General features: G+C 39.9%; 1 protein-coding gene across 5 annotated transcripts in view; it reads left to right on the top strand.

The window, feature by feature from the left end:
- Nucleotides 1–24,221, top strand: part of NYAP2 (neuronal tyrosine-phosphorylated phosphoinositide-3-kinase adaptor 2) — a 162,242-nt gene that overhangs the window by 25,295 nt on the left and 112,726 nt on the right. Inside the window, exons 1-3 of one of the 5 annotated variants that reach the window (XM_064385946.1) lie at nt 661–1,216; nt 1,457–1,953; nt 8,468–8,710. In XM_064385946.1, coding sequence (XP_064242016.1) covers nt 8,505–8,710 — 206 coding nt within the window. In that variant the 5' untranslated portion in view covers nt 661–1,216; nt 1,457–1,953; nt 8,468–8,504. Of the gene's footprint in view, nt 1–658; nt 1,358–1,456; nt 1,954–8,467; nt 8,711–10,381; nt 10,453–24,221 lie in introns of those variants that run through there. The other 4 variants (XM_064385945.1, XM_064385947.1, XM_064385948.1 and 1 more) reach the window with 4 other exon arrangements.

The raw sequence follows: 24,221 nt of genomic DNA, 5'->3' as shown, positions 1-24,221 counted from the left end.
GGTAATGTTGATATTCCAGTTGTGGGGTAGTAAACCTGCAAAAAGTTCTCCTGTGCTCTGAAGGTGAGGTCTTAATTGTGTACCAGCACAGCTTTTCATGCATAACTTTGAAAGGATTTCATTCCATGACCATAATTTCTTTTATTAGTTTTAAGATTAAATTCAACTGTTACTGTAACATCAGAATCAAGATTTATGCTAGAGAAAAATAAGCCTGTAACTTAAAGAAGAAAGAACGAAATGTCATTTGACAATGGGGTAATGCAATCTGTGCACATTCAGCCATCACTCCTTTCCCTGGCTTTGGCGCAGGGAGTAAACGCTCTTGCTTTGTGTCCAGGCTGCAGGTTTGGGGGGAGAGAAAACAAAACTGCACATACTCTGCAAGGAGGAGCTATAACACAGATTGATCGGGTTCAGAAGAAAGGAAATGTTTTCTTCCAAACCATTACACAAATTCTGGATGAGCATAAAACTGTGTAGTTTCACCCTGAATGCTTTTCAAACAGAACGCTTCTTTCCGGAGTGTGCATGTCAATATAAGGCAAACGGCATAAATGTCACGCTCAGCCTGTCCGAGCTGCGTAGTTTTGTTCTCGTGCAATGGGAGCAGGTGGTGGGAGGTTGTTTTGATGGGCTGAGAAGCTCCTCCCCTCCTTCCCCGAGCAGCATTCTCATCTGCGTCAGCAGTAATTGTGTGCCTTGCACTGCTTTCAGTGAGGGTGGGTGCAAAAGATACATCAATGTGAGGTATCAAACTGAGGCTTTGGTGTTGCTTTTAAGCGGCTACTCATTTCCTTGAGCCATAATATGGGCTAAAGGTTAACTGACACATTCTGCGTGGAAGAACAATTTCTCTTTTTTTTGGGGAAGGGAGAAGGAGGGGGAAAGGGCGTTGTTTCATATTCCTTCCTACCTATAGACTCCATGTGATGTACAGTGCTGCTCATGCAGATTCCCCCCCTCTCCCCCCCACTGGATTATTTGCTAATCAGACTTCAGTGCAGTGGCGATAAGGGCGAGACTGTTGCCTAGCTAGGAGGCTGTGCCGGCGCCCGAGCCTCGGCGGCAGGAGCGGCGCCGCTCCCGGCGCGCCCAGCCCGGCGTGCCGCGCGTCCATGGGCCCGGCGCGGCGGAGCTGTCCGAGGTGCTAGGATGCTGGTTGCAGCCGGATTGCAGCGGGAGAGGAGCCCCACAGTCCTGCTGGCACCCGAAGGTAGGCTTGCTCTTTGTTTGAGAATCCCTGATTAATCAGCAGCAGCATCCACGGACCCGGGCAGCTGGAGAGAGCAAGCCTGCCTGTAGTCACGAGGAGAGACAGAGAAGATGCCACGAGCCAGACTGTTTCAGACCTCCTGTAAGTGGCAATGAGCGAGCAAGCATCTTTCCTGCTGCAAGAAGCCATTTGGATAGGATATTTGCTGTTCCTTATATTCCTTTCTTTTTGTCTCCACAGAACATATTCAAATGAGGCACCTTAGAAATCTCGGTGTTAGTGCATATGATGGTGCTGTAATCGTCTGTGTTGTAAAGTGGGTAAAAATCATCGAGTTTCTTCTCTGCTGGACCTCAACGCAGGGTGTTGTTTATACCCTCCCATTATCCGTACCCTCTCCTCTCTGAATGTGGATTTAAAGAAGCAAGCACCTGTCTTTTCTTTCCACTTCATTTTTTAAAGCCAAACTTTCCATGCCATTTTAATCGTATGTTAAGAAGATCTGTAACATACCACATTGACTTATAGTGATGTCGAATTCTACAATCTGGGCAATTCTGCCAACAAGATTTAATGCACTTTAATTGAAGAAAAAACTGAGCCTAACTGAAAATCTGTTTCTTATGGTGCTGAAATATCCCTTCCGACTGCACTGAGATAACCACAGGAAAGGGCTTTTACAGGCAAAAGTCACCTTTGATTATTGCACTTAGCGGTCCCCGTGGACTTGAATTTTGGTACGTACTTATTTTAATACATCATATGAGCATGCTAATAAAATGTGGTGCTAATTAGAATGAAAAAACATTACAAACTGAAATAATGAGTTGTCAGAATGCATAGTGATGAGGTTGCATGTATTTTTAGAAGGTATTAATCAAGCCATTGCTAAACTAAAAGCTGAAGTCTATTTGACTGGTTTTGTGTACTTCACATGTTGATTGTGCTTGTAATAAAGACATTTGGCAGCTGATTTTTTTTTTGTTTGTAAAAAGCACTGTTAAATAATTACAACCATTCTTTTGTATTTTCTGATGAATTAATTAAAATAATTTCTAACATCTATGATATTCACTTATCAGACCCATTGCACCATTAATATTTTACAGCATCTTAACATAATGCTGGTGGTAGTGAAATCTCCATTTCATTTTCTTAAAGAGGAGGGAAAAAAAAAAGTCCATCATCAAGAAGCTCATGATTTCTTCAGAGTCCAAATGCACTTCTCTTTGCATAGATAATGTGTGTATACGTATGCTTGTTGTGTGGTTTTATTTCTTGTTATTTATAAGTCATCTGCATAATAATGGGATGATAAAAAGTCATATCGCACTTTAGTGCTGTCTATTCTGAATCTAGGTTTGCAATTGTCCAACATCCACAGGTTTAGGAAGAAACCTTATTTTCCTCTGGGAATAAAAGTGATAGAAGTGTTGCTGTATTGCAAAGTAAACAACAGCTTTTTACATCCTGGAGTCATAGAGGAGTCATTGTTAGCAAAGACCTTTTTCCTTTTCAAAAGGCACCTGGAAGAGGGCCAAAATTCAAGGCCCAGGCTATTTGTTTTAATTCTTAAAACTATGGGGAACACAGCTTTCCCCTATGAAGGGTAGGCCATCTGTAGAAATTGACTATTCCTTTAAACCCATGCAGTAGCAATTTCAGTCTACTGAAGGAGACACTTTTAACCTCTTTAAGTGAAGGGCTCAGCACTACTTAGCTTTAGTGATTTCACCCAGGTGCTAGAGCTCATGCTGTGCAATACAATGAGCACCAGGTATATAATCGGCAATCCCAGCCAGAATATAAAGTGTATTTTGTACTTCCAAATGACAGTAGTGATTCCTTGGTTGTTTTTCTTTAAATAGCTGCATATATAGTTGTCAAATGATAAGTAGTAGGAAAGTTGCAGCCAATTTCAGAAGGTCTTTCCTCTTTGACATTATAATTTCTGGCATCGCTGTATGTGGAAACAGAAATGTCATTTTATTGTTAAGAATGAGCAGGGAATGCAACTCTAAAAGGCATTTCTTAACAACTTGTCTCATCACGTTCACTTGTTTGGGTATTTCAAATATCACTTGATATAAGGCACAGTTAATAGGAGACAGAGTTCTGCAAAGTAGTCTCTAGTATATTTTTCCCTCATTAATTTTTTGTTGATTCACTGAAAGTATTTTTTTTTACACCCAATACCATTAGGTCCTTATTAGTGCTGCTGTGGTCAGCAGTTTGTGAAAACTGGATACGGCTGGCCTGTGTGCTTTTATTCTTGCAAGAAGCTAGAATACAACAGCTCAGACTCGAGGGTTGAATGGCTGGTTATCCTTGTTTGTGCAGAATCCTTCTGATATAATGAATTTAGTGGAGGGAGTTAAAAGGTAATGAGAAAGCAGATGCTCTTTCAAAGAGAGGAGGCAGTGTTTGGGAGGGAATCAGGCAGTACTGGAGAGGTGTGTAGCAGGCCTTTATAAATTTGAGATTGGACTCAGGACTTTGGGCAAGCCCACACTTGTTTTTCCATGGTCTCTTCTCCTATGCTATATTTAAAAAAAATCCCTCTGGTTTGGAAGAAGGCAATCAGTGCCTTTGTCATTACTTCAAAAAGCTCCTTCAGTTTAGTGTTAGCATTGCCAATTTTCAATGCAGCACAGCTGCAGCTTATGGCTGTCAAGCAAGCTGAAAAGCAACTGATATTCTGGGGTCCTGATGTGAATAAGAGAGAATGGCATGTCAGAATCTTCACATGTATCCACTGCTTGGATACTGTGATATTCAGTTGATTAGTCACATTCTGAAATCAATATTTTTGCACACTGATCATATGAAAAGGAAGTGGTTTGATCCAAAATGCTGTATACGTGGCACTAGAGCAGAGGGTTAGATCAGAAGTAAGGTATGCAAGTGTCCTGTGAAACACAGTGCACTCTGCTCTCACAGAAATTGTATCTGAATCAATACAATGATCTTGAATTTAGTTATGCAAATATTTTTAGGTAAACCAGGAAGGGGGTTGCTTGCCCTTGCCAGTAAACCAGATGCATTGTCAGGGAAGGAAAAAAAAAAAAATCTTTCTTGCTTTACTCCTCCCATGCTGACAGCTGAATGCACGAGCCATGCCAGTGCAAGCTCTGGTCTGGGGGTGCCTGAAGGGGCATGTGTCAGTGAGCAAGATGGGTGTGATTGTGGCTTTTTCTCAGTGATGTTTCACAGTGTTAGTCTTTAAGAAGCAAAGTGTATGTGATGGAGAGCTCCTTCTTTGTGTCCTTGTGCTCAGATGGATTTTCAAATATCTTCAGGGAACAGTCAGATCCAAGTTCTCCCAAACAATTTTTGTTGGCTTCTCAGTATGTTAGCTTCAACAGCTAAACTCCATGGCTTTTCCTCTGCCCAGTAGTCTCCTTTTGTTCCTTCACAATGAGGAGGGGAAAAGAAAGGAGTGTCTAAAGAATTTCTCAAGTGGTACAGCTGCCAGTTATAATTTTCCATGACTGCTTGATTTCAGAAAACAAAATGTGCTGAAAGCAGCTTGATTACAAATACATAGGTGACTGCATGTAGTCCTTGTTACTGGCTAACAAAATCCCTGACCACAGTGTGCCTGTTAGGGATACCAGGATCGTGGGGCCTCAGCTTACATGACTTATTTAGCAATTTGCATTTGCACAGTTCTGATCAAATATGAATGTACTCAAACAGAACCCTTGCTTTTGCCTATATCTGCCCTGACAAATGGTTAGAATTGCTCACTGCCTGAATTTACCAGTCATCAGAACCTTTGCTCAGAAGTTGGTAGTGCTGTCCAACCGTTTTCCAAGGAGGGGGACAGGCAGGCACTGAAGGGAACTCCAGGGGCCATATGTGTTTGCAGCCTGTTGTAGCTATCGAGCACATTTATTAAGGTAACATATTCTCTGAAATGGCATTAATACCTGTAAGTAAAATTGGTCCTGGTGTGCTGCCCAAGGAATACTAAGACTGTAAAAATGTTTACAGTAGTTAATTAAGCTTTTTGCACCTGATGTTTGCATTTTTAATCCCTGTTTAAGTATAGCATGCACAACTATTCACTATTAGTAAATGTAGTGAGACTGTAAAATACCACATACACAGCAGTTACATGGGATTTGAATCAGAAAATGCTTGCTGTTTGCACAGAGGCTTTTTGGAGTTAATCCCATAAAAGCAGGTTCAAGGTTCTGAAATATCTGTATGTCCCCCGCTGCCCCCAGGAGTACCCCAAACTGAATCTGGTGTCACAAGCATGCAAGTTCAGTAGCTACAGTTGCTCAGTACTGCTGTGAGATTGGGCCCCTGTTAAGACAAAGAATAGATCTTGCTCTATTTAGGAAATAGTAAATTTTTGCATGCATTTAGTAATAAAAATGGATAGCAAACCACAATATGAAGTCTCTCCTCAGAAAGAGAATGAAACATGAAACAGAATAAGGGCTTTTTATTTAATTCTTTTGTAACTGGAATGACCTCATCCTCCTGTTTAAAAAAGAAACATCATAATGCAAGGAGATTCAGCATATCCTTAATTTTCAGCTCATTTCTGACCTCCAAAAATAAAGGAAGCAATGAGGAGAAGAAATGCAGTATAGTCACAAAAGACAGTGTAAAGCATATCATGTTTCTTGGGGAAAAATGGATGAGAACTGCATTTATTGAAACCCTGTTGAAGTTGTCTTCAGTATAAAATTTCCTATTACATTGCAGAAGTAAACCATGGTCACTGAAGAAATCAGTGACAATACTGGCATTCAGGTTGCTAGGGTGAGATTTCTCTGTTGTGCAGGTTTATTTGAATTTAATTCAACATATGCCGAAACAAGTTTTTACTGGAAGTCAAAAATACACAATCAATAACAATCTACTGGGGAAACAACCCAGATTTTAACCACAAAAAGCAGATATCATTTGAGGAGTTTAGAGAAAGGGGAGTTAGAGCTGTCTGTGCTGTTAGCTTTGCTTTTAATATTGTAGCCTTCATGCTATAGAGAGAGACTCAGGAAGGGGCTTTGATATCTGGCCTTACTTTTCTTGATCACCAAGGTTAGGAATTAGTCTGAAATTATGTCTGCTGAAGAATCATAACATTCATGGTGTCTATTCAGCTCACTGCCAGCTTTCCAACATCCTCCTGTGCAGACAGTGTGCTACTTATGGTGAACATACAGAATGGCTGAATGCACATTCCAGCCCAGCAGAGTTCTAGCCAGCTCCAGTGTCAGAGCTGTGTGAAATGGCATGCAGGCACATTGGGCTGCTCTAAGACCTCCTTCACTGCTTTTACCCTGCAGGGATTAGTAGGAGATGCTTATACCCATACCAGAAAATGCTTAAAGATCACTTCAGTGACCCTCAACATCAGCCTTATTTTCATGTTCAGGCATAGTTGAAAGAAAAGGTTGTTCTTGGAAGGCAGGAGAGGTAATAGGAGAAGACCCTTTGCATCCTCTTAGTCTTCATGATTTTAACAGTTGTGTTACCATTGTACAGAAATAACTTTGATATGCAGGCACGAGAAATAAAGGGGAAATTATCGGTGTGCTTTTGAGGTATTTAGAGACTGAAACTAGCTGCTTGTTGCCATTGCCACTTCAAAAGTTTCCCCCGATCAAAACAGGGGAAAAACATTCAAGGGCAGAAATGTATTTCTCTACTATTTTCATCCCTTGCATTTTCAGAGTGAGGGCCCATATCTGAAGACCCAGAGTAGATTTCTAGAATCCTTAAGATCATTTAAATTTATTTATTTTTAATCAGTGCCAACCCAGATCAGAATTTTACTTCTCCAGTTATGTAATAAATGTTAGAAATATAACATTGTACTAAAAAATAGGAGAAATATTTTTGTCACTAATTCCACAGGAGCCCTGCCCCTAAAATCTGTGTGCAGACAGGATTCTTATTGCCTATTCAATAAGGACCTTTCTAGCTGTAGTGTTGGCATGTTCTGAGGCTGATTCCGAGAAGCTACGCCATCGTTCTTCAGGGAAGGGAGGAATGCTGTAGCAGTGAATAAGCAAACATGCCTTAGAGAGCTGAGTTCAGCTGCCAGCTCTGCCAGCAAATCACTCAGAGAGTTCTGCACCAACTCTCTGCCTGGGGATGAGGGCTTCTCAAGGGGCTGTGTGCAGGTAATGCCACTCAAGCTTGTAATGCTTCTGGACCTTACAATAATCAGTATTTAAAATAAGATGGAACAGTTCTATGGGGTTTTTTTAATTCTATTTTACTAGTTTAATAAGTTTAATCCAGTCCTATCCAGCACAGACTTTAGAGAGAGACAGTCTATCGCTTGAAATTCTACCTTGCCTTTAGTCTCCTGTAGTATTTACTGATGTGTCTATACACCAGAGCTCTTGCAATTCCCAGGAGTTCTGTTGATGAATGGAAAACCTTCAGGGCTTTTCTGTACGCTTTTCTGGCTGCCTGCCACAGAGTCAGGAATGACCCAGGGGTGTAAGTGTTTCTGCTCCAAGGTGTTTAGCTGGGGATGTAAACTTCAATGTCTGTCGTATCTCTGGAATACAGATTCTTGGTGACCTCAAGGGTCTGTTCGGAAAGTCCCAGCTCAGCTGGGCATTCTTGTCCATTCTTGGAGCTTCAAGCTAACAAGATGTTGGGCAAAGGATGACCAGGCCTTATGGGCTCATATCACATTAATAAGAAATACAATAACATATTTCACAATATTTCTTTCTGAATTTTGAGCCTGAAGAATGCTTTTAAGTTTTTTGTTTAAAAAAATGGAACAATGCTTTTCACTTGAACTTTAGAACATCCTCCAGATATTAGGAACTTTTTCTGGTAGTCAGAATAAAATTTCTTTTCTGGTAATCTGCTCTGTTGCAGCCTTATCTAAACTGTAAAAGAAGACCTGTCGTCCTGTGATAGGAAGCCTTCTCAGTTCAGTTCAAACTGATATTCAGGATGGCAGTGTTTATGCAACGGTTGGGTACTAGGAAATGGGAAAGGGCAGAAGAAAATATTTTTGGGATTTAAACAGTATAATCTTTTGGATCTGCACTGCCTGGAAGAAGAGATTCTTGTTTTTTTCTCCTCTTGTCTCGAATAATGTTGTTCTGTGTTCTGAATTTCTTTGTTTATTATCCTTTAAATGGGAAAGTCTGAAAAATTGTCTCTTATGGAGATGTTAATTACAACTGACACGATCTTACTGTCATAAACCATAAGCTATTTTCCTACTGATTAAGGTATTACATGTTTTTCAACCTGCAGGAAACGTTGCTTTCCTTTGTTCATTATCTCCTGCAAGATGATGAGTTCTAATCAGGAGGAGGTCACTTTGGGCGCTTTTCTCCAGTATATTGAAGATATGGGGATGAAGGCCTATGATGGCTTGGTCATACAGAATGCATCAGACATTGCTCGAGAGAATGATCGCATGAGGAATGAAACAAACCTGGCTTACTTGAAAGAAAAGAGTGAAAAACGCCGAAAGCAAGAAGAAGCAATAAAACGGTAAATATTTTGATAAAAATATGAGTGGTCTGGCAGAGTGATGAAAAACAAGGGATTCAGATATGGTAAATATGTGTAGAGCAGTTGATTTCTAAGATGGCAAAAGCAGCACAGACCATTGGCCTCTGTCAGGCCTCCAACGTATGGTTTACATTGTGTAGACATAGTCTGAGCATGTGTGGCATCTTGAACAGGTGTGGTTTGTAACAAAAAGTTTGGGTATTTGGAATGGATGTAAATCTAGGGACAAATGGGTTGTTGTCCTCTTAGGGCTTTTAGATGAACAGTTTATACTTTGTGCAAAAATGTATTTGTGTGTGAGCACGACGGGGACAGTCTCACAGGTCAAAATAGACTCTTCTTGAGCTGATGTTTTAAGTCTGGTAAATTTTCAAAGCTTTCTAACTGGTGTCTGAGGTTTTTTTAAAAGAAGCATCTTTTATTTACATTTTCCTTTCAGTCATCTGATCTCTGAAGTCAGTAACAATATTGCAATCACTTACAGGAAAATGGATCAAGTCCCTGATGGGCAGAACCCTATAACAGCTCTTCTTGAACAATTCCATTGATTTTAATTGACAGTTAATGAGAGGAGCACTTGCATGACCTGGTGGCTTGTGCCAATGGATATCAATGAAATCTCTGCAGCCTCTTGGAGAGGAAAATAAGGTTGAATGGAATAGATATAAATATGTATTGCATACACATTTGCCAGTACAAAAAAATTTTTTTTCTTGAGGTGAAGGTAAAATTCTGTAATAGAGGTAAATCCTCCATGCAAATCTTTAACTTTTATATGTGAATGGATGGCTTGAGCATAAACTGATAGGAGGTCCTTTGAATTTTTTTCCCCCAGCATGAATCTTATGTATTTCTGTTTAAGTGATTAAATTTTATGCTATGTCTTGGGTACTGTACACCCAGGTATAACAGACATGCTGTGCTGTGAACGCTTGAGCGACGCCTTGGTAGTCTGATAATTTTGATGGAACATTAAAAGGAAAAGAGCAGCACACACAGTTTGAGAGAGGAGATAGATGAAGGAATTTAAAGCAAAAGTATGGCTGCTTTATGTTCCAGGAAGTGGAACTATTTGGATTGTCAGCAATTTCATTGGAGCGATAAGAATAATGTTAAATTAAGGTGAATACAGCCAATTAAGCTGTACTCTGGCTAATCTGCTTGCATGTATTTTATATGTGTGACCAAAAAGTTTACTAAGTACCAGAACAGATTTGTTGTGAATAATTTTCTTGGGACATGAGAGAGTAACTTGTGGGCCTACCTGGTTCTTTATAGTCCTCTGGCCAAGCTTCTCTACCTCATTTGATTAGTAGTGATAGTATTTCCTACAATGTATTTGGTTTGTGTGGTTTTGTTCATTGATCCTGGCAAAGCTATTTGATGAAGAGCTCTGGAGAAGTACAGATATTTAAGGCTGAGCCAAACCATGAAATTCTTGCCCACACTCAACTGAGATCAATGAGAACAGAATATTTATATCTTCAGCCACAGAGCCAGAAGACAGGAAGTAGAGGGCCAGCAACAAAGTGGGCTTATTAGAGGAACAGCATGTATTTGCATGTGGTTTGGAGATATCAACATTTCCTCAATACAGTGCTCTTCTGTAGGAAACTGTTTGCAGTGATCCCCTCTGATCTCTCCCTGCAGGCACACAGTTTGTGGTGATTGGGATGGGCTGGCCCAGCCTCATCCCCAGTGGGCACAGCTGTGAGCAGCAGGTGAGCAGCACTGACAGCAATGAGCCATGGAGTGCCCAGGGGCACTGACCAACCACCAACGGGAGCAGAGGGCACACAGGGGCAGGGCATCAGCATGAGGGGATAAAAGGCTGGGACAAAGAACAAGAAGGGCAGATGCTTGCAGCCTTCTGAAATGATGTGATGTTCCTCTGTATGGCCAGACACCTGAAGTGGTAAGGTGTTATTGTGTATGGGCAAATGCTCAAAGCTTTCTGAAATTGTGTGGTGATACTCTGTGTGTGATGGCCAACTCAAATGAGGCATATGCTGTGGTACCTCCCCGTCGGCTTATCTCAATAACACTGGGGGGAGAACAATATCTGCCTGAGGAAACAACATAGGAAAACACCTCATAAATTCATGAAAAACACTTTCTTTAACTTTCTTTCTTTAAGTCTTTTTTGCTTTCTCCCATGTAAACTTGGAGAAGTTAAAAAAAGATACTTGAGATCAACATTTGGTGGGAAAAACTAAAAGCAGTAGCAGACCAAGGGAAAATACCTGATTTGACTAAAGGAACCATGATGTCTGAAGTCACTTAGGCTGATTGCAATTGAGTTGGCTCCCTCTAGTAACCTCTAGAGATTTATCCAAGACTGTGTTGTCTATTGAAATGCAGCAGTCAGGAAAGATAAAGTAGGATCATTGATTTCTTCTGTGCTCTGTACTCTATTCTTTATGTCTTTACCTTGTCTTGGTGGGTATTTATATTATCCCTAATTCCTGAGAGCGTGGCCTAGATAGCAAGTGGTGCACATGTGCAGTGGTAACTGCTACCAGTCTGGAGATTCCCAATGGCTGAAAACAATCTCCTTAGCAACAAGAGAGTCATCCCCTGCGATTAACTGCAGGTAGATTTTTGGGAAGGAGAGCGGGTTCCCACAAATACTCTTCTTTTGCATGTGAGAATCAAAATAAAGCAGCCAGAAGCCTTTGGCACCTACTGAGAATTACCTGCTAGTCCAAATGTTGAATTATTTAGAAGCTATTCAATTTTAGTGTTCAGATGGCCTCTATTAGAAGAAGGCTGTGTATATTAACAAGATAATAATGAGTAATATATTGTCTAATACAGTGGTAGTATTCACACACAACACTATTTAGAAGCAGCTGTTATTTACCTAAATCATCTCATAACTATGCTGAATGACTAAAGTTCATTGAAATGCATTAGGCTGAGCAGTTTGGAAACAAGATCTGAAAAATGACCTAAAAAAAATGTTTGATTGTACATTTTGCTTTCCAAGGGCTACGTTGGGCTGTTTCTTTAGTAGCACTGATGTACCTTCTGTATGATTGCTGTCTCATGGTATCTGGCTTTGATAGGTTAATTGTGGGGAAAAATGTATGGATCCATTGTACATTGCGGGAGATAAACACAGCGTATTGGATTGGGAAAAATAAAAGCAACTAGTCTTTGTCTAATCTTGCTGGGCTGAGTCAGCTGATCTGATCTGAATTTCTGACCTAATTTTACTATGGTTCTTAGCGCTCATGCGGAGAAAATAAGGTTAATGTGCTGATTAGTAGCTGAGAGCAGGGCACAATAAATACGTATGTATATAGGACCTAATGTATAGATGATTTTTCTGCCATCTTTTATTCATCTGGTCTAATTACATGATCATTGTCTATTCAGGGAGCTGTGTCCAGATTAAGAGAAGGTGCTGGCATAATGCCCACAGAGCCTATAAATTGTAAATAAAGTTATGGAGCAGTATCATTTTCACTGGCAATACCATGGGATGTACATTTGCCATGATACAATAGCAGCTGTAGGCAGCATTTCTGGGAACAGAAGGTAGATTTGTCTCAGCTATTGTGGGTGCCAGGAAAAAGGTGAGTATTTTGAGTTTATATAGGGCATCTGCTGGAATTAACCATTGCTTTCTGACTCATCCATAACTGACATGCACATATTTAGATACTTTAGTATAGTTTTGTGTGGATACTTCACCAATGTTTTCCCTTTTTAATTACACAAATATAAAAACTTGGTAAGAAACAAATAATGAACCCTCCTCCTCTGATGGCTCAGACATGTTGCATAAATCAGAGTGCATGCTTTCAAAGGTCCGGCTTCTGTTGTTTGTGCATCATTCAAGTTATTGTCAGGGAAGTAATATTCACTTGTAACACCGTGAAGATGTGATTACTCCACTGTAAAGTTGGTGGTGCCAGTGGGCATGAATTTCTGCCTGCCAAATCCTGGACTTAGTCATCAAAATATTTACTTCTAATGGTTTCCCTTACTTGTAGCTCCTTCCCAGGACCTAAATGGCTCTATGGAAAGCCTTGCTTGTGCTTGTATCCAGACAGATGCTGTGAGGAGGAGGAGCTTTTAGGAGCACTGTTGCGTGCTAAAGCTAGCAGAAATGGGCCAGCCAGCCAGTGGCAGAGTTAAGCTCTTGTAGTAAAGCAGGAATTGTAACAAACAGCTGTCAACATAACCTCTCCTTTCTTTGGCAAACTGAAGTACTTTAGTACTGAAGACTAACCCATCAGCAAAAGTAAGATCATATTTTACTTCTTGCTTTTTTTTTCCTTTTTTTGAAATGGTTGTGGAAGTAATTGAATTCAGGTATTATCTTTCTGTAGTCTTCTGTCATTCCTATCCTTAGTTTCCCTTGTGAACAAGACGTAAATTATGTGTCCTTTAGCTAAAAGTTGTGTTATCAAGTGTGGGTGTCAGCAAGAAAATATAAAAAGATTTCTATGCATGGGATTATTCACTGCCAGAACTCTGTTCAGCTGAGAAAATGTGTGTAATCTTAGACTACATGGACATGCTGAAGAGTTTTTACCAAAATATTTTTACTAGAATAAAAAATAACCAAAAATAATTCCATTATGAACTTAATTTTTAAAATTTTGTCTTGAAATCAGAACAATACTTTAGGTGAAGGTATTTTCTTCTTTTCTGAACATCTGTCTGTAGTTGAAATTCTGTGTAGTAAACTGCATCTTCTAAATTTGCAGGAATCATTATGCTTGCTAGATTACAGTATGCTTATAGCCTGACCTCAAAAAATGGTGAAGGAAGTGCATTAAGTATTATGGGTCATGGTGAGAGCCTCAGCTGAAATACCTGTAAACACTTTATTGAAATATTATACATTACAAGCTTGTTAACCCATTGTTTTTTGCTTGGTGTGTTGATGTAAATCGTGGGGGGGTTTTTTGTTTGGATTTTTGTTTTGGGTTTTTTCTTTGTTTGTTTTTGTTTGGGTTTGTTTGTTTTGGGCTTTTATATTTGTTTTTGTTTTTAATTTAAATCTGAGTTCGCTTGGTGAATGTCATTTTTGGATATGAGGTCAGTGGTACGAGCTCCTTTGATCAAAATGTTTGTGCTATGAGGAAGCTTAACTGGGGCACTGTTGTTTTCTTTATCTTCCTTCTGGACATGTTGCATGCTCATTTCATCCTAGATTAAGTTATTGCTCTGATATTACTCTTACGGTGGAAATGGCTGATGAGGTGTGAGAGAGACTAATTTTTCTATGATTTCAAAACATTTTTCTCATTAAAATATCCTGGGGTGTCTTTTGCAATTGGTTGAATGTAGAAAGGGTAGCATTAATAGTTTTTTTTCATCAAGAGTAAGAAAAATAATCGTAAAGTGAGTGACCTCCAAATGTATTTTTGTTGCTTTTATAAGTAAACAGATGTGATGATCTAGCCAACAAATCCTCCCTTCCAAATGCTCATATCCATATGGCTGCCTGTATTATTGCCACACAAAATAAACAACAGACACAATGCAACTATTTTATATTGCTGTTATTCTGAGAAGTTTTATTTTAGAACTGTCATGTGATTAATGTCATTTAAAATTTACCATAGAGGCTGATATCCAGCCTCACAATCCAAAAGACCAAGGAAATAAAGCAGAAATCATTATCAGTTTGCTGTCTAAATCTTGATGTTATTTTCAAAAGCTGTTCCCTTTTAGGGTTTCTGCCTATAACTTTTACTTCTTTACATGAAGTTTACATGATCTCCTTCCCTTCTTTTTTCCACAAATTTCTCAGACATTATACTGATCCATTATGGTGGGAGCATTTATTTCTCTCAGGATTCATTTGCTCTGTTTAAAAGCACTTTAGGACTATGGGGTCATGGAGAGCCTGGAAGGCTTCTGAAGGGGTTCCAGACCCCTATTCTTGTTAAACCAGTGGAAGTGTCTGGATGCTGTTGGCACTCCCAGGGCTGCCTGCCCGCCTGTGCCAGTGGGTGAGCTGGCCTGGCTCCAAGGCCCTGGGGTGAGTGCTCCCATCCCAGATCCAGGCTGAGCCACCCTGGAGCTGTGCTGTACCTCGGGACACAGCCCTTGGCACACTGCTGCTGTGGCATCCTGGGGTTCTGTGAGTCTTAATGGACAGTTGGTAGCCATTTGTTCCCACTTCTATTTCCAGTCTCTTCTCTCACTGTCTTTTGATTACTCATCAGCTACAGGATGTAGTTAAAATTATCCTGCATTTCCTCTACCCCAAAAGTCCTCTCAGCAAGAGAGATGCATGTAGAACTCTAGAAATAGACATATTTTGCATGATCCTGTAGAGTTCTTGTGGTGCCATTATATGGAAGCAAATGTTTGCATTTGTTTGGAAAATGTCTTCAAGTATGTTGCAAAATTGAAAATAGTAGATTAGAATTTAATGAAAACTCTTGTTATGAAGACTGGATAAAACATATTGAAGACTGTTCTCAAGCATGCCCAGATAAAGTTTTTACAACTATTTTAGGATGGCCTTCATTAATAGAGCGATACATTCAGTAACACAGCACAGTTCATATGCAAATTAAAAGCATTGATCTGTTCTGGCTCAAGTTTTCCAGTAACCAAAAAGTGCTCCATGCTGAAGTTCATTGACCCCTGACAAATTTTGAAAATGCCTGTGACCCAAATTTGGAGCATGTTTTGCAACCTGGAGGACAGATACTTGCACAAAAAAACATGTAAAAAGAAATCTCACAACCCATTGTAGCAAAATTGCAGCTAGCCATGATCCTAGACACTGGGAACACACAGCCCAGTCTGAGAACCCAGTAGAACTGATGCTTGCTGCCAGCATTAGAATAGTAAGAGTGCATCTTTCTGTACCTTCAGGAAAATCCATCATTTAACAATAGCTGTTCATAAAGTTGAAGAAAAACAAATGTTTCCTTTGAGCAAAATAGCTCAGTTCATTGCTCTTTTCAGGGCCATGAATCACAGCTGTATTTGGCTGGATTTAATATTAATAAAGATTGCTTTAAGCCCCATCCAGCTGGCAGGCATCTGTGCCCTTTGCATGTTCTCCTCAGCACCCTCCTGACAGGCTATGTGTGCTTCTATTTATTTATTTATTTCTATTCTTTCACAGGGAAACATAGTATAACACTTGATTATTTAATTGGGATGTTTACTTCCTTAGCCAGAAGTAGAGAGTCTGCTCTTGGGTGTGTCCCTGGAAAAAGAGAATGTCACACCACTTCTGGAACAGAAGCATCAGATGAAGGGCGTCTTGCTGTCAATTTATGCTGCATCAGTGGCTAAAATTTGTATGAAAAGAGGAATATGTATGTGCACTGATTAGATTTTTGTGTGATTGGATTAAAATAGGTCCAAGGAGAGATTAGAGAAGAAATGGATTGCAGGGACATTATTAGCTGTGGGTTTTATAGTTAATTTGAGAACGCTTTTATTTTTCCTTCTGGCTTTCTGCTCTAATTTAAGTTGCAATCCTAAGTGAAGTCACTTAAAAATAAATTTAAAAGCAAATAAATGCACAAAACCCTCAACACAAAAAGCCCCCCATGACTCCAAGCAACTAAAAAAGGCCTTTATGTGGTGTGTCCTGAGCATGGGGCCTTCCTTGAGGAAGAGTAGAGCCCTGCTGGGCTGGGGCAGGTGCTGCAGCCCCCTGCGAGCTGCCAGGAGCCTGCCAATGAGCAGAGGGAGCTGCTGGGGTCCCACAGAAGGTGTGAGTCAGTGGAATTGGCTATTTCCCTTTTTATTGCACAGTACCCAAGGACCCCAAATGGAAACTAGATTCCTCTGAAACACTAACCCAGTGCAGAGGAAAGACAGCTCACAGCATGAGCTGAAATTGCACCCAACAGGTGACTAAAGGGGCACCTGAGGAGTTAGGGGACTGCTCATTTCCTTCCCTATATTAGTGGAGCACAGAATGAGCTGCAGTGTGTCCCTGGTGGTTGTGATGAATTATATCCAGCAGTTCTCTCTGAAAGCTGCAGAGGAGCAAACACTTCCAATGGACTCCAGCAGATGTTTCTGGAATGTCAAGATCGAGAAGGCCAAAGCCAGCTAAAACCCACAGAAATATTCCTGCCAATGAGTGTGTTTCTTGACAAAATGGTAACATTTTAAAAGATCAAAAATGAGAGTAACTGTAGGGTTTCCATAAATTAATAAGATTTACCTGGGTTTAATTCATTTCTCTTTTTGGTGGATTATACAGGGCGCATCTCACCAGTAGATCCTCTGTGAGCTGAGGGCACTTTAGTTATTAAGTTGAGATCACATGTTGGAGCCATTAAGTGAATTGCTTTGAGCAGCCTTCCCCTGAATGCCAGGGCAAATGCCGTATTTCATACCCTTAGCTAATTTCATGCTGTAATTTAATTTTGGAAACATACTTTTAATTGAATCTTTAAAGACAAAAGGAAACTGCTGAGTCCTTTACTACTGCAAAAAGAGATTGTTTAAAAATGTAGCCCATCTAGAGAATAATCTCCTATAATTAAACACAAAGTTTGTTTTGCTTCTCCGTGTGCAGCTATGGGGTAGCAAATTCCTGCTGTTTGCAGAATGCTCATGGCTGAAGGAGAGGTACTGAGGAGTGTGAGAAGTTATTTATCTTATGCTCAGTTTTGTGACTCTGATGTGAGACAATCCTGTAGCCATCCATAATAAGTAAACCAAGAGAGGCTAATTAAAAACATAGTCTGCTAACAGCAAAATCACATTAGTAGGAGTCTGACTGGTGATCTCATTTTTCTGATTTTTGGTGATGAGATGAATTTGAGTGAGACAGTAAAAATTTTGTCATTAACAAAACTCAATAGTGCAACAAAATCAGTAATTTTCATCCTGAGACTACATCCAATATTTTAGTAGTTAGATTTTGATATTCATTTTCTGTAGGCAGAGAGATCTGAGGTCGTTTCAGTAAAAATTCATATTATCTGTTATGTAATTTTGTTATGGGAAAAGCATCTTGATTGGATCAGTAGTGATGTAGGTCTTCAAGTTTTTGGACATCCGATTAAAAATAATAGCAATCGATGCTAAATGCTGCTCACTCTAATGGAGAGGAAATCCTGGAGCATCACTTTGTGCTTTAGTACTCTGATTCCTTTAAATCAGCAAGTGATTTGCAATGGAGATTTTCCCTTTTATTGCTATTGGAGAAAAACCTATAGTATGTGCTGAAAGTGAGATGTGTAGGGGTGCAGGAAAAAGCATAAGGTTAAAAAAGAGAAGAAATCTGAAATTTACCCATGAAGCCCCAACAGAGTACCTTCTAATGAGAGGAAAGAACAAAGACAACATCATGATCTTTCTGTGCTGAGAGAGCTCTGCACTTCCATGTGCCCTGAGCTGGTAGCAATTACAGGCTGAATGGTGCTGTAAGGTTTGAGAGCAGCCCCTTATAAGAGATGGGCAGAATTAGGGGTATGGTGAATCTATCTGGCTTTAACTAAAAGAATTTTTATTTGGTTTTCTGGTGGGAAGGAAATACTGAGAGAATCAATTGTCCTTTTCCAATACAAGTTATCCCTTTTCAGGCACTTCTACAAACATGGAGACAAAGGACTGACTTTTATTAAAAATTTCAATTACTTTGAGATCTGTCTGCTTTTACATAATTGCTCAGAAGCTTGGGCACTCACTTTTTATGGTTAGACTCTATGGTTAGGCTCCTTATAAATTATGGTCTAGAGTCTCTATCTGAGATTATTTCAGGACTTGATTTTCTTTTTTGTGAAAGCAGTAGCACACAGGAATATCCCCTGTATGTGCATTAAACACTGAAGGCCATGGTATGCCAGAGGTCTCTAAGCACTTTATGTTAGATCCTGGCATTCTAGTGAGGTTCCTGAAAGTGCAAGAACAACATGCCTTGCTGGAATTGACCTCAGCCTGGTAAAACAGTCCTATGGCTGCCCCTACGGAAACAGAATCCCCTCAATACACCTGCCTTTGGGATGCAAGTAGCTCCAGCTGCATTCCATCACCAAGTTAGGAATGGCAGCCCATATGATGCAGATCTTCATTAGCCTGCTGTATTAGCAAGCTGCTTAATTTTGGCAGCAGATGTTAGGATTGATGGTAAAATGCTACCTCAGCATCGGGAATACCTTTCACAGAAATTTCCTGCATTGAATGTCAGCCTGTGTGTGGATTGCCACATTAAGAAATGCAATGAGTGAATTTTAGTGTTGACTTGACATGATTTTTATTTCACTGGAACAGCAATCTCCCATTCTTCTCCCTTCCAGTTGTAAGTGACTAAAGGACTAAAGAAGAAATTCAAAATTCTTGATATTTAAATGGAAAAATATTCATGTACTGCAGTCTATGCCAAAATGCAGCTGCTATGGAAGATTGAACTGCTAGTGTTTGTTACATGGCTATTGTTCTGAGATTAAAAGGTTTTTCAGCACTTTATCATAAATACAATTTCAGAGATAATTTTAATTGTTTCAGCTTTATATCCAAACCAATAGGCAAAGCAAACTGCAGGGTTATTTTCCCCACAAAATCACATTTGTGCATTGCTGATGTGAATTGCGCTGCCTCGGTGCTGAAGGGATGGGAGCCGCATTTGTGCTCGCCATGGCAACCCCTGGCTCACATGACACATTTGGCTGGTGCAGCCCAAGAGCTGCATGGTTTTCTGAGCACAGAGCCACACACACCAGTGGCCGTGTGACTGCTCCAGCCCAGGCAGCTCCTTAAAGGGAGATTGGCTTTGAGCATCGATGCTTTACCTGCATCGTCTTGCCTGCGTTGCTTCTTCTCCTCTTAGATGCTGTTTTGAGCATTGAAAATAATGGATGAAAACGCTTTGCTCACAGCTTATGTTTTTCCCTTCTGTCTTTCAATGGGAAAAAAAAAAAAAATCTATGTGTGAAGATGAAGTTTAGTGGGGTTTTTAATTTTGATTTTTTAAATTGGGTATTAAGGAGCTCTTTGCAGTTGAGTGAACTACACTGAATATATTTTCCTGGAAATCTTTGTTGCTCTCACCTCCTAGATTCCACCAGATTTCAGAAATGTAAAGGAGGACAGAGAAAAAAAAAAAAAAAAAAAATCCCAACAAACCCTGGTCCATTCCGTCCATTCCATTATCAACAAAGCATTTCAAAAATACCTCTGGTCCTTTATACTTCCTCTTAGACCTGATGATAATGACAATGACACTGATCTCTGGCTCCTTCTCCAGCAAAATATAGACTGATATAACTTAGCTTGTTTAAAAGGAGTTACATGTGGCATTTGATCAGGAAATCTGGAGGGCTGCAGTCTCCCAGGAATGACTGGTGGTGTGCAAGGAGAAGTTAAGAGGTGGGGCTGGAGCTAAGCAAGACTCTGCCTGCAGCTCAATGTGCACGAAGGGAGCAGCAGCAGTGCAGGGCTGCCCTGGTTCCTTTGCTGCAGGGCAGGTGCAGCATATGCTGCTGTCAGTGTCTGCCCACTGGCACAGTGTGTACATGGAAAAGAGCTCCTGAAAACTGATCTTTGCTAAGACAATGGAAAGGAATCACTTTCCCCTTCTCTTTGCCACTCCTCTGTCAGGTGCCTGACTGAAGTGATGCTGTTTTTCATTCTTATCTAGTCGGAACATGAGTTTTTTGTGTCAAGAACTTTGTGTGAGCCCAGCTACATCACCAGGTGTCTGACTGAAATGAGAACACTGCACAGCAACCAAACACTGTGAAATACTTCATTTGTCTTAGTTATTTCCCAAACCCCTTGAAGTTATTTAGGCTTCTGTCTGCTATGCAGATGTAATTTATCAAGCATTATAGAGAGACCAACTCCTAAGTCTATGTGCTGAAGTTAATTTTTGTGATTTATGGTGTTGCTTTTGCACTTGAGGAAAATCTATTTTCAGTGTCCACTTCCTGGCTGTCAGATTTTCATCTTCATTTCCTAAGTAATCAGTCAAGGTGCAAATACTGATAATTAACACTATTCAATGAGAGACTGCTTGTTCCTTCAGTTTCAAATGAGTTTATTATTTGGTTAACATTTTGGGGAAGATCTATGGTAAGGGAACAATACCCTGCTTTGGGAATTAATTTAGAGAGATACTTGTACCTAAATCAACCACTAAACAGAGAAGCAATATTATCTTTGTTACTAGGGACACAGTGACAAAGTGTGTATCCATGTATCTCTGCCAGTGATTGTACACAGATTCTAATACAAAATCAGCCTTGAAGTAAGGAGACATGTTAGGGAATGTGTAGTAAAACTCTTTTGGCAAAACAAGATATTCTAGGTTATTGTTTTTATTGTATTATGACAGTACTGATTTTTTAGCGTTGTTGTTGTTATTGATACCTGTTCTGATGTATTTTTAAGAGGGAAAGGAAACTTAGAGATTGTTCAGTGCCTTCCCTGGAAAAAACAAAGGCCCTCTCCACTGCACTAAAATGTAGTGAAGATTTTGACAACCGCTCCCAGCAGTCTGCTGCTGTGTTGTGCTGTGTCTGCAGAAGGGGAGGAGTGGCAGCAATATTTCCCCTTTCATGAACTGGATTTTTAGAATTCCTTCATGCCTACAAGTGGAATTAATTTTCAGAAAAGATTTCCACAATCAATTCTTTTGCTGAGAAACTGGCCCAAACCTCTCTTCTATTGTAAAATTCCAAATTTCATTAATTCAGTAAACTAATGAACTTTGCTGTCTAAAGGTTTGTGTTTAAGCTGCAGGTTTCTGTATTGTTTGTTTGCAGTTATGGCAGTGGAAAAGGCTATTTAGGCTCGTGACAAAATATTTTGACTAGTCTCTTCCTACTTAGTCATTTGTTTGTTCTCAGTATATATTTATTGTGAATTGTCTTCCCAAGAGATTACAAACAAGATGGTAGCTTTCACTAGCTGATCTTTGCTGCCATTAAACTGAATGCTGATGCAGGAGGTTCTGTACGAAGTGGGTTTGTGGGACTGGGTCTAAAATTTGTGGAAATAATGTCATTATAAGTACATATCAGAAAAAAAGCCCGATAGCTTCATTGCAAGGCATTTAGGGTTGCTAAGAGACGGAATGTAATTATCTGCCAATTTGTTTACCATTCCCAAACACTTGGAAGGGGGAGAGCTGTGGGCTGCCCTGAATTCTAAGCTATGCACAAAATAAGCCAAATGCATTTTCTTGTCAAATGCAGTTTTAAGGGCATTTGGAAGTGACACGAGAGCTTTGACCTCTGGTTTCTTCCTAAATGTCTAATATGAGTTATTGTCGTTTCCCTCTCACTCTCCAAATATTCATTTTAACTGATAATACCAAAAAAACCCCCAAACCAAATAGCCAAACAACTGAAAAAATATAATGTATAGAAATATGCAGTTTTTCTGGTAAGAAAATTAACAGCTGTGCTTGCTTGAAAATGATACATTCTTTTAAAGTAACAGCATTCAGTGTTCCTGTGTTATGATGCCATTATTAATGTATGCTGATGTTAATGTAAGGTTGACCAGCATGTGTTATTGACTCTTTTTATGTCTCTTTCATTAAAATGTTTAGTGTTGGTTTGCACTTTGAGATAAATACTGCAATTAACATTGGGTGCAAACATAGTTTGTGGCACAATGAAGTTTTCATTTCTTGGTGTCACAATGGCTATTATGTAGGCAATATAAGATTTATGCTATCCTAAGCTATTAAATTTCTTGGTTTTAAAGGCATGCATCTGATAAATTAAATGTTGGCAGTAAATAGAGAGAAGCAGAGGTTTCGCCTCTGTTTTCAGAATGGTAACTTCTTCCAATGCTCTTTCTTTAATGGAAATAAATATTTATTTTTAGCCAATGTAAAACCCTCGCTGTAAAACTGGAGATTTCCCACAATACTAAATGAATAAGCAGTTCCCACCAGCCTAATAGTGAGCTCAAATCTGAGTGTGTTCAATCAGAATCTCTGACAGTGTAGTGCTGAAGTATGTCCATAGGGTGCATTACTGTTTTGTGGGATGCTGCTCTGGGAAGGTTGGGACAGGCTGTCCTGGAGTCTGGTCTTTGGCCTCTGCACCTCACCCCAGCAAGAGCTGGGAATCTTTCTGGTCACTGAAATTCATTGGGAGGTACGAATCTAGATGGTTTTACCAAGCTTTAGCAAAGCCAGTCTGCAGGTCACTTCCCCAGAAAAATTGTCCCAGAGCAACTTTATCTGACAAGCACTTCTTTTTAGAGATTGGTCACCTTCTGAGCCAGCTCTTTCGGGAAGCACAGGAGTTTTAGGGAGACAGCATCAGCTCCTCAGTGTCACACCGGCTTATTCTCTGATCCTTGTGGCTGCAAAAGTAGTCTTGGTTTAGTTCTGATTAAATCCATCTTTTAAAGTCTGCATCAGAGACAAGAGAGCTGCAGGCACATTGGCCTGGGTCACAGGGTGTTCTTTTAATTTCCAGAGATGGAAATTCAGTAGCAGAAGCCTGAATTGGGTAGCTAAAGGATGCAGTCCCAGTTTCCCTTCTGGCTGCTCAGGAAGGCTGTCTCAGGCCATGGGAGCTCAGCAAGGGCTTTCTGGTGGTTGTTTCTTCTCTCCATGGGGTCCCAGGGATCTGCAGTTGGCTCCCACGTGTGACACCAAGGGACTGCCTAAAGAAAAAGGGTGGAGTCTATGATTCCCAGGTGATCTCTTGTGACCACACTGACACACCAAGTGCTGTGTCTTGCTGCAGAAGTCCTTAATGTAAGGAGATGCCATGCCATGAAGGAGTTTGCTGCAAACTTTCTGGTTTGTTTGGTTTGTTTTTGTGTGACAACTTTTGTTCTACTTTAAACTTAATGAATAGTTAGGAAAAATAGGGCAAGATAAATGATATTCCTTTATACATTTCAACTTCTGGATGCCCGACTGTTGAGATGGAAAAATTCCCCCCCCCGCCTTTGGTACAGAATCTCGTAAAATTTTCTATTTTTTTCCTTTAATTTTTCAGAATTGCTTTGGGGAGTTCTTTGAGAGCAAGTGAAATGCAGTGACAGAAAAATAGAAAGGGAGGTTGTCTATTTCTAACCTTTTTTTTGTCCATTTCATGTAAATAAGGGGATGGAAAAAGCTTTTTTCACTCTTTAATGGCAAGGCCATCAGAACTGCATATTTATTGTAGACCTTTTAGCATAAAGTGCCTTGTAAATGACTGGAATGCACACTCTAGTGATGTTATTGACACAAGGTGATGCTCTTTAGTGATTTTAGTTGATAATACTTGCAAAAGAGACCTTAGGATTTGTATTAATGAAATATGTCTGTTTGTATTGTTATTAATTAAATGAATATAAATAATTATTCAGAGTGTATTAACAGTTAGTTTACACATATATGTATTCACCGCAGTAGTCCAGTACCTAAGATAATGCATAGCAAGTATTGTTTTTTCTAGCACATCTCCTGCTGTACAGTCTCACTAAACCTCCAACTGCAAGGTCAGTTCCATGATTAAATGGCTTATAGTTCAGCCTCTGTGTGAAAGTAAACAACACTTTGCCATTATTTTTTGAATACTTT

Source organism: Passer domesticus, chromosome 11, assembly GCF_036417665.1.
Source record: "Passer domesticus isolate bPasDom1 chromosome 11, bPasDom1.hap1, whole genome shotgun sequence".
NCBI classification, from domain to species: domain Eukaryota; kingdom Metazoa; phylum Chordata; class Aves; order Passeriformes; family Passeridae; genus Passer; species Passer domesticus.
Note: the sequence above shows the minus strand (reverse complement) of the source record. Positions and strands in the feature narration are given on the sequence as shown.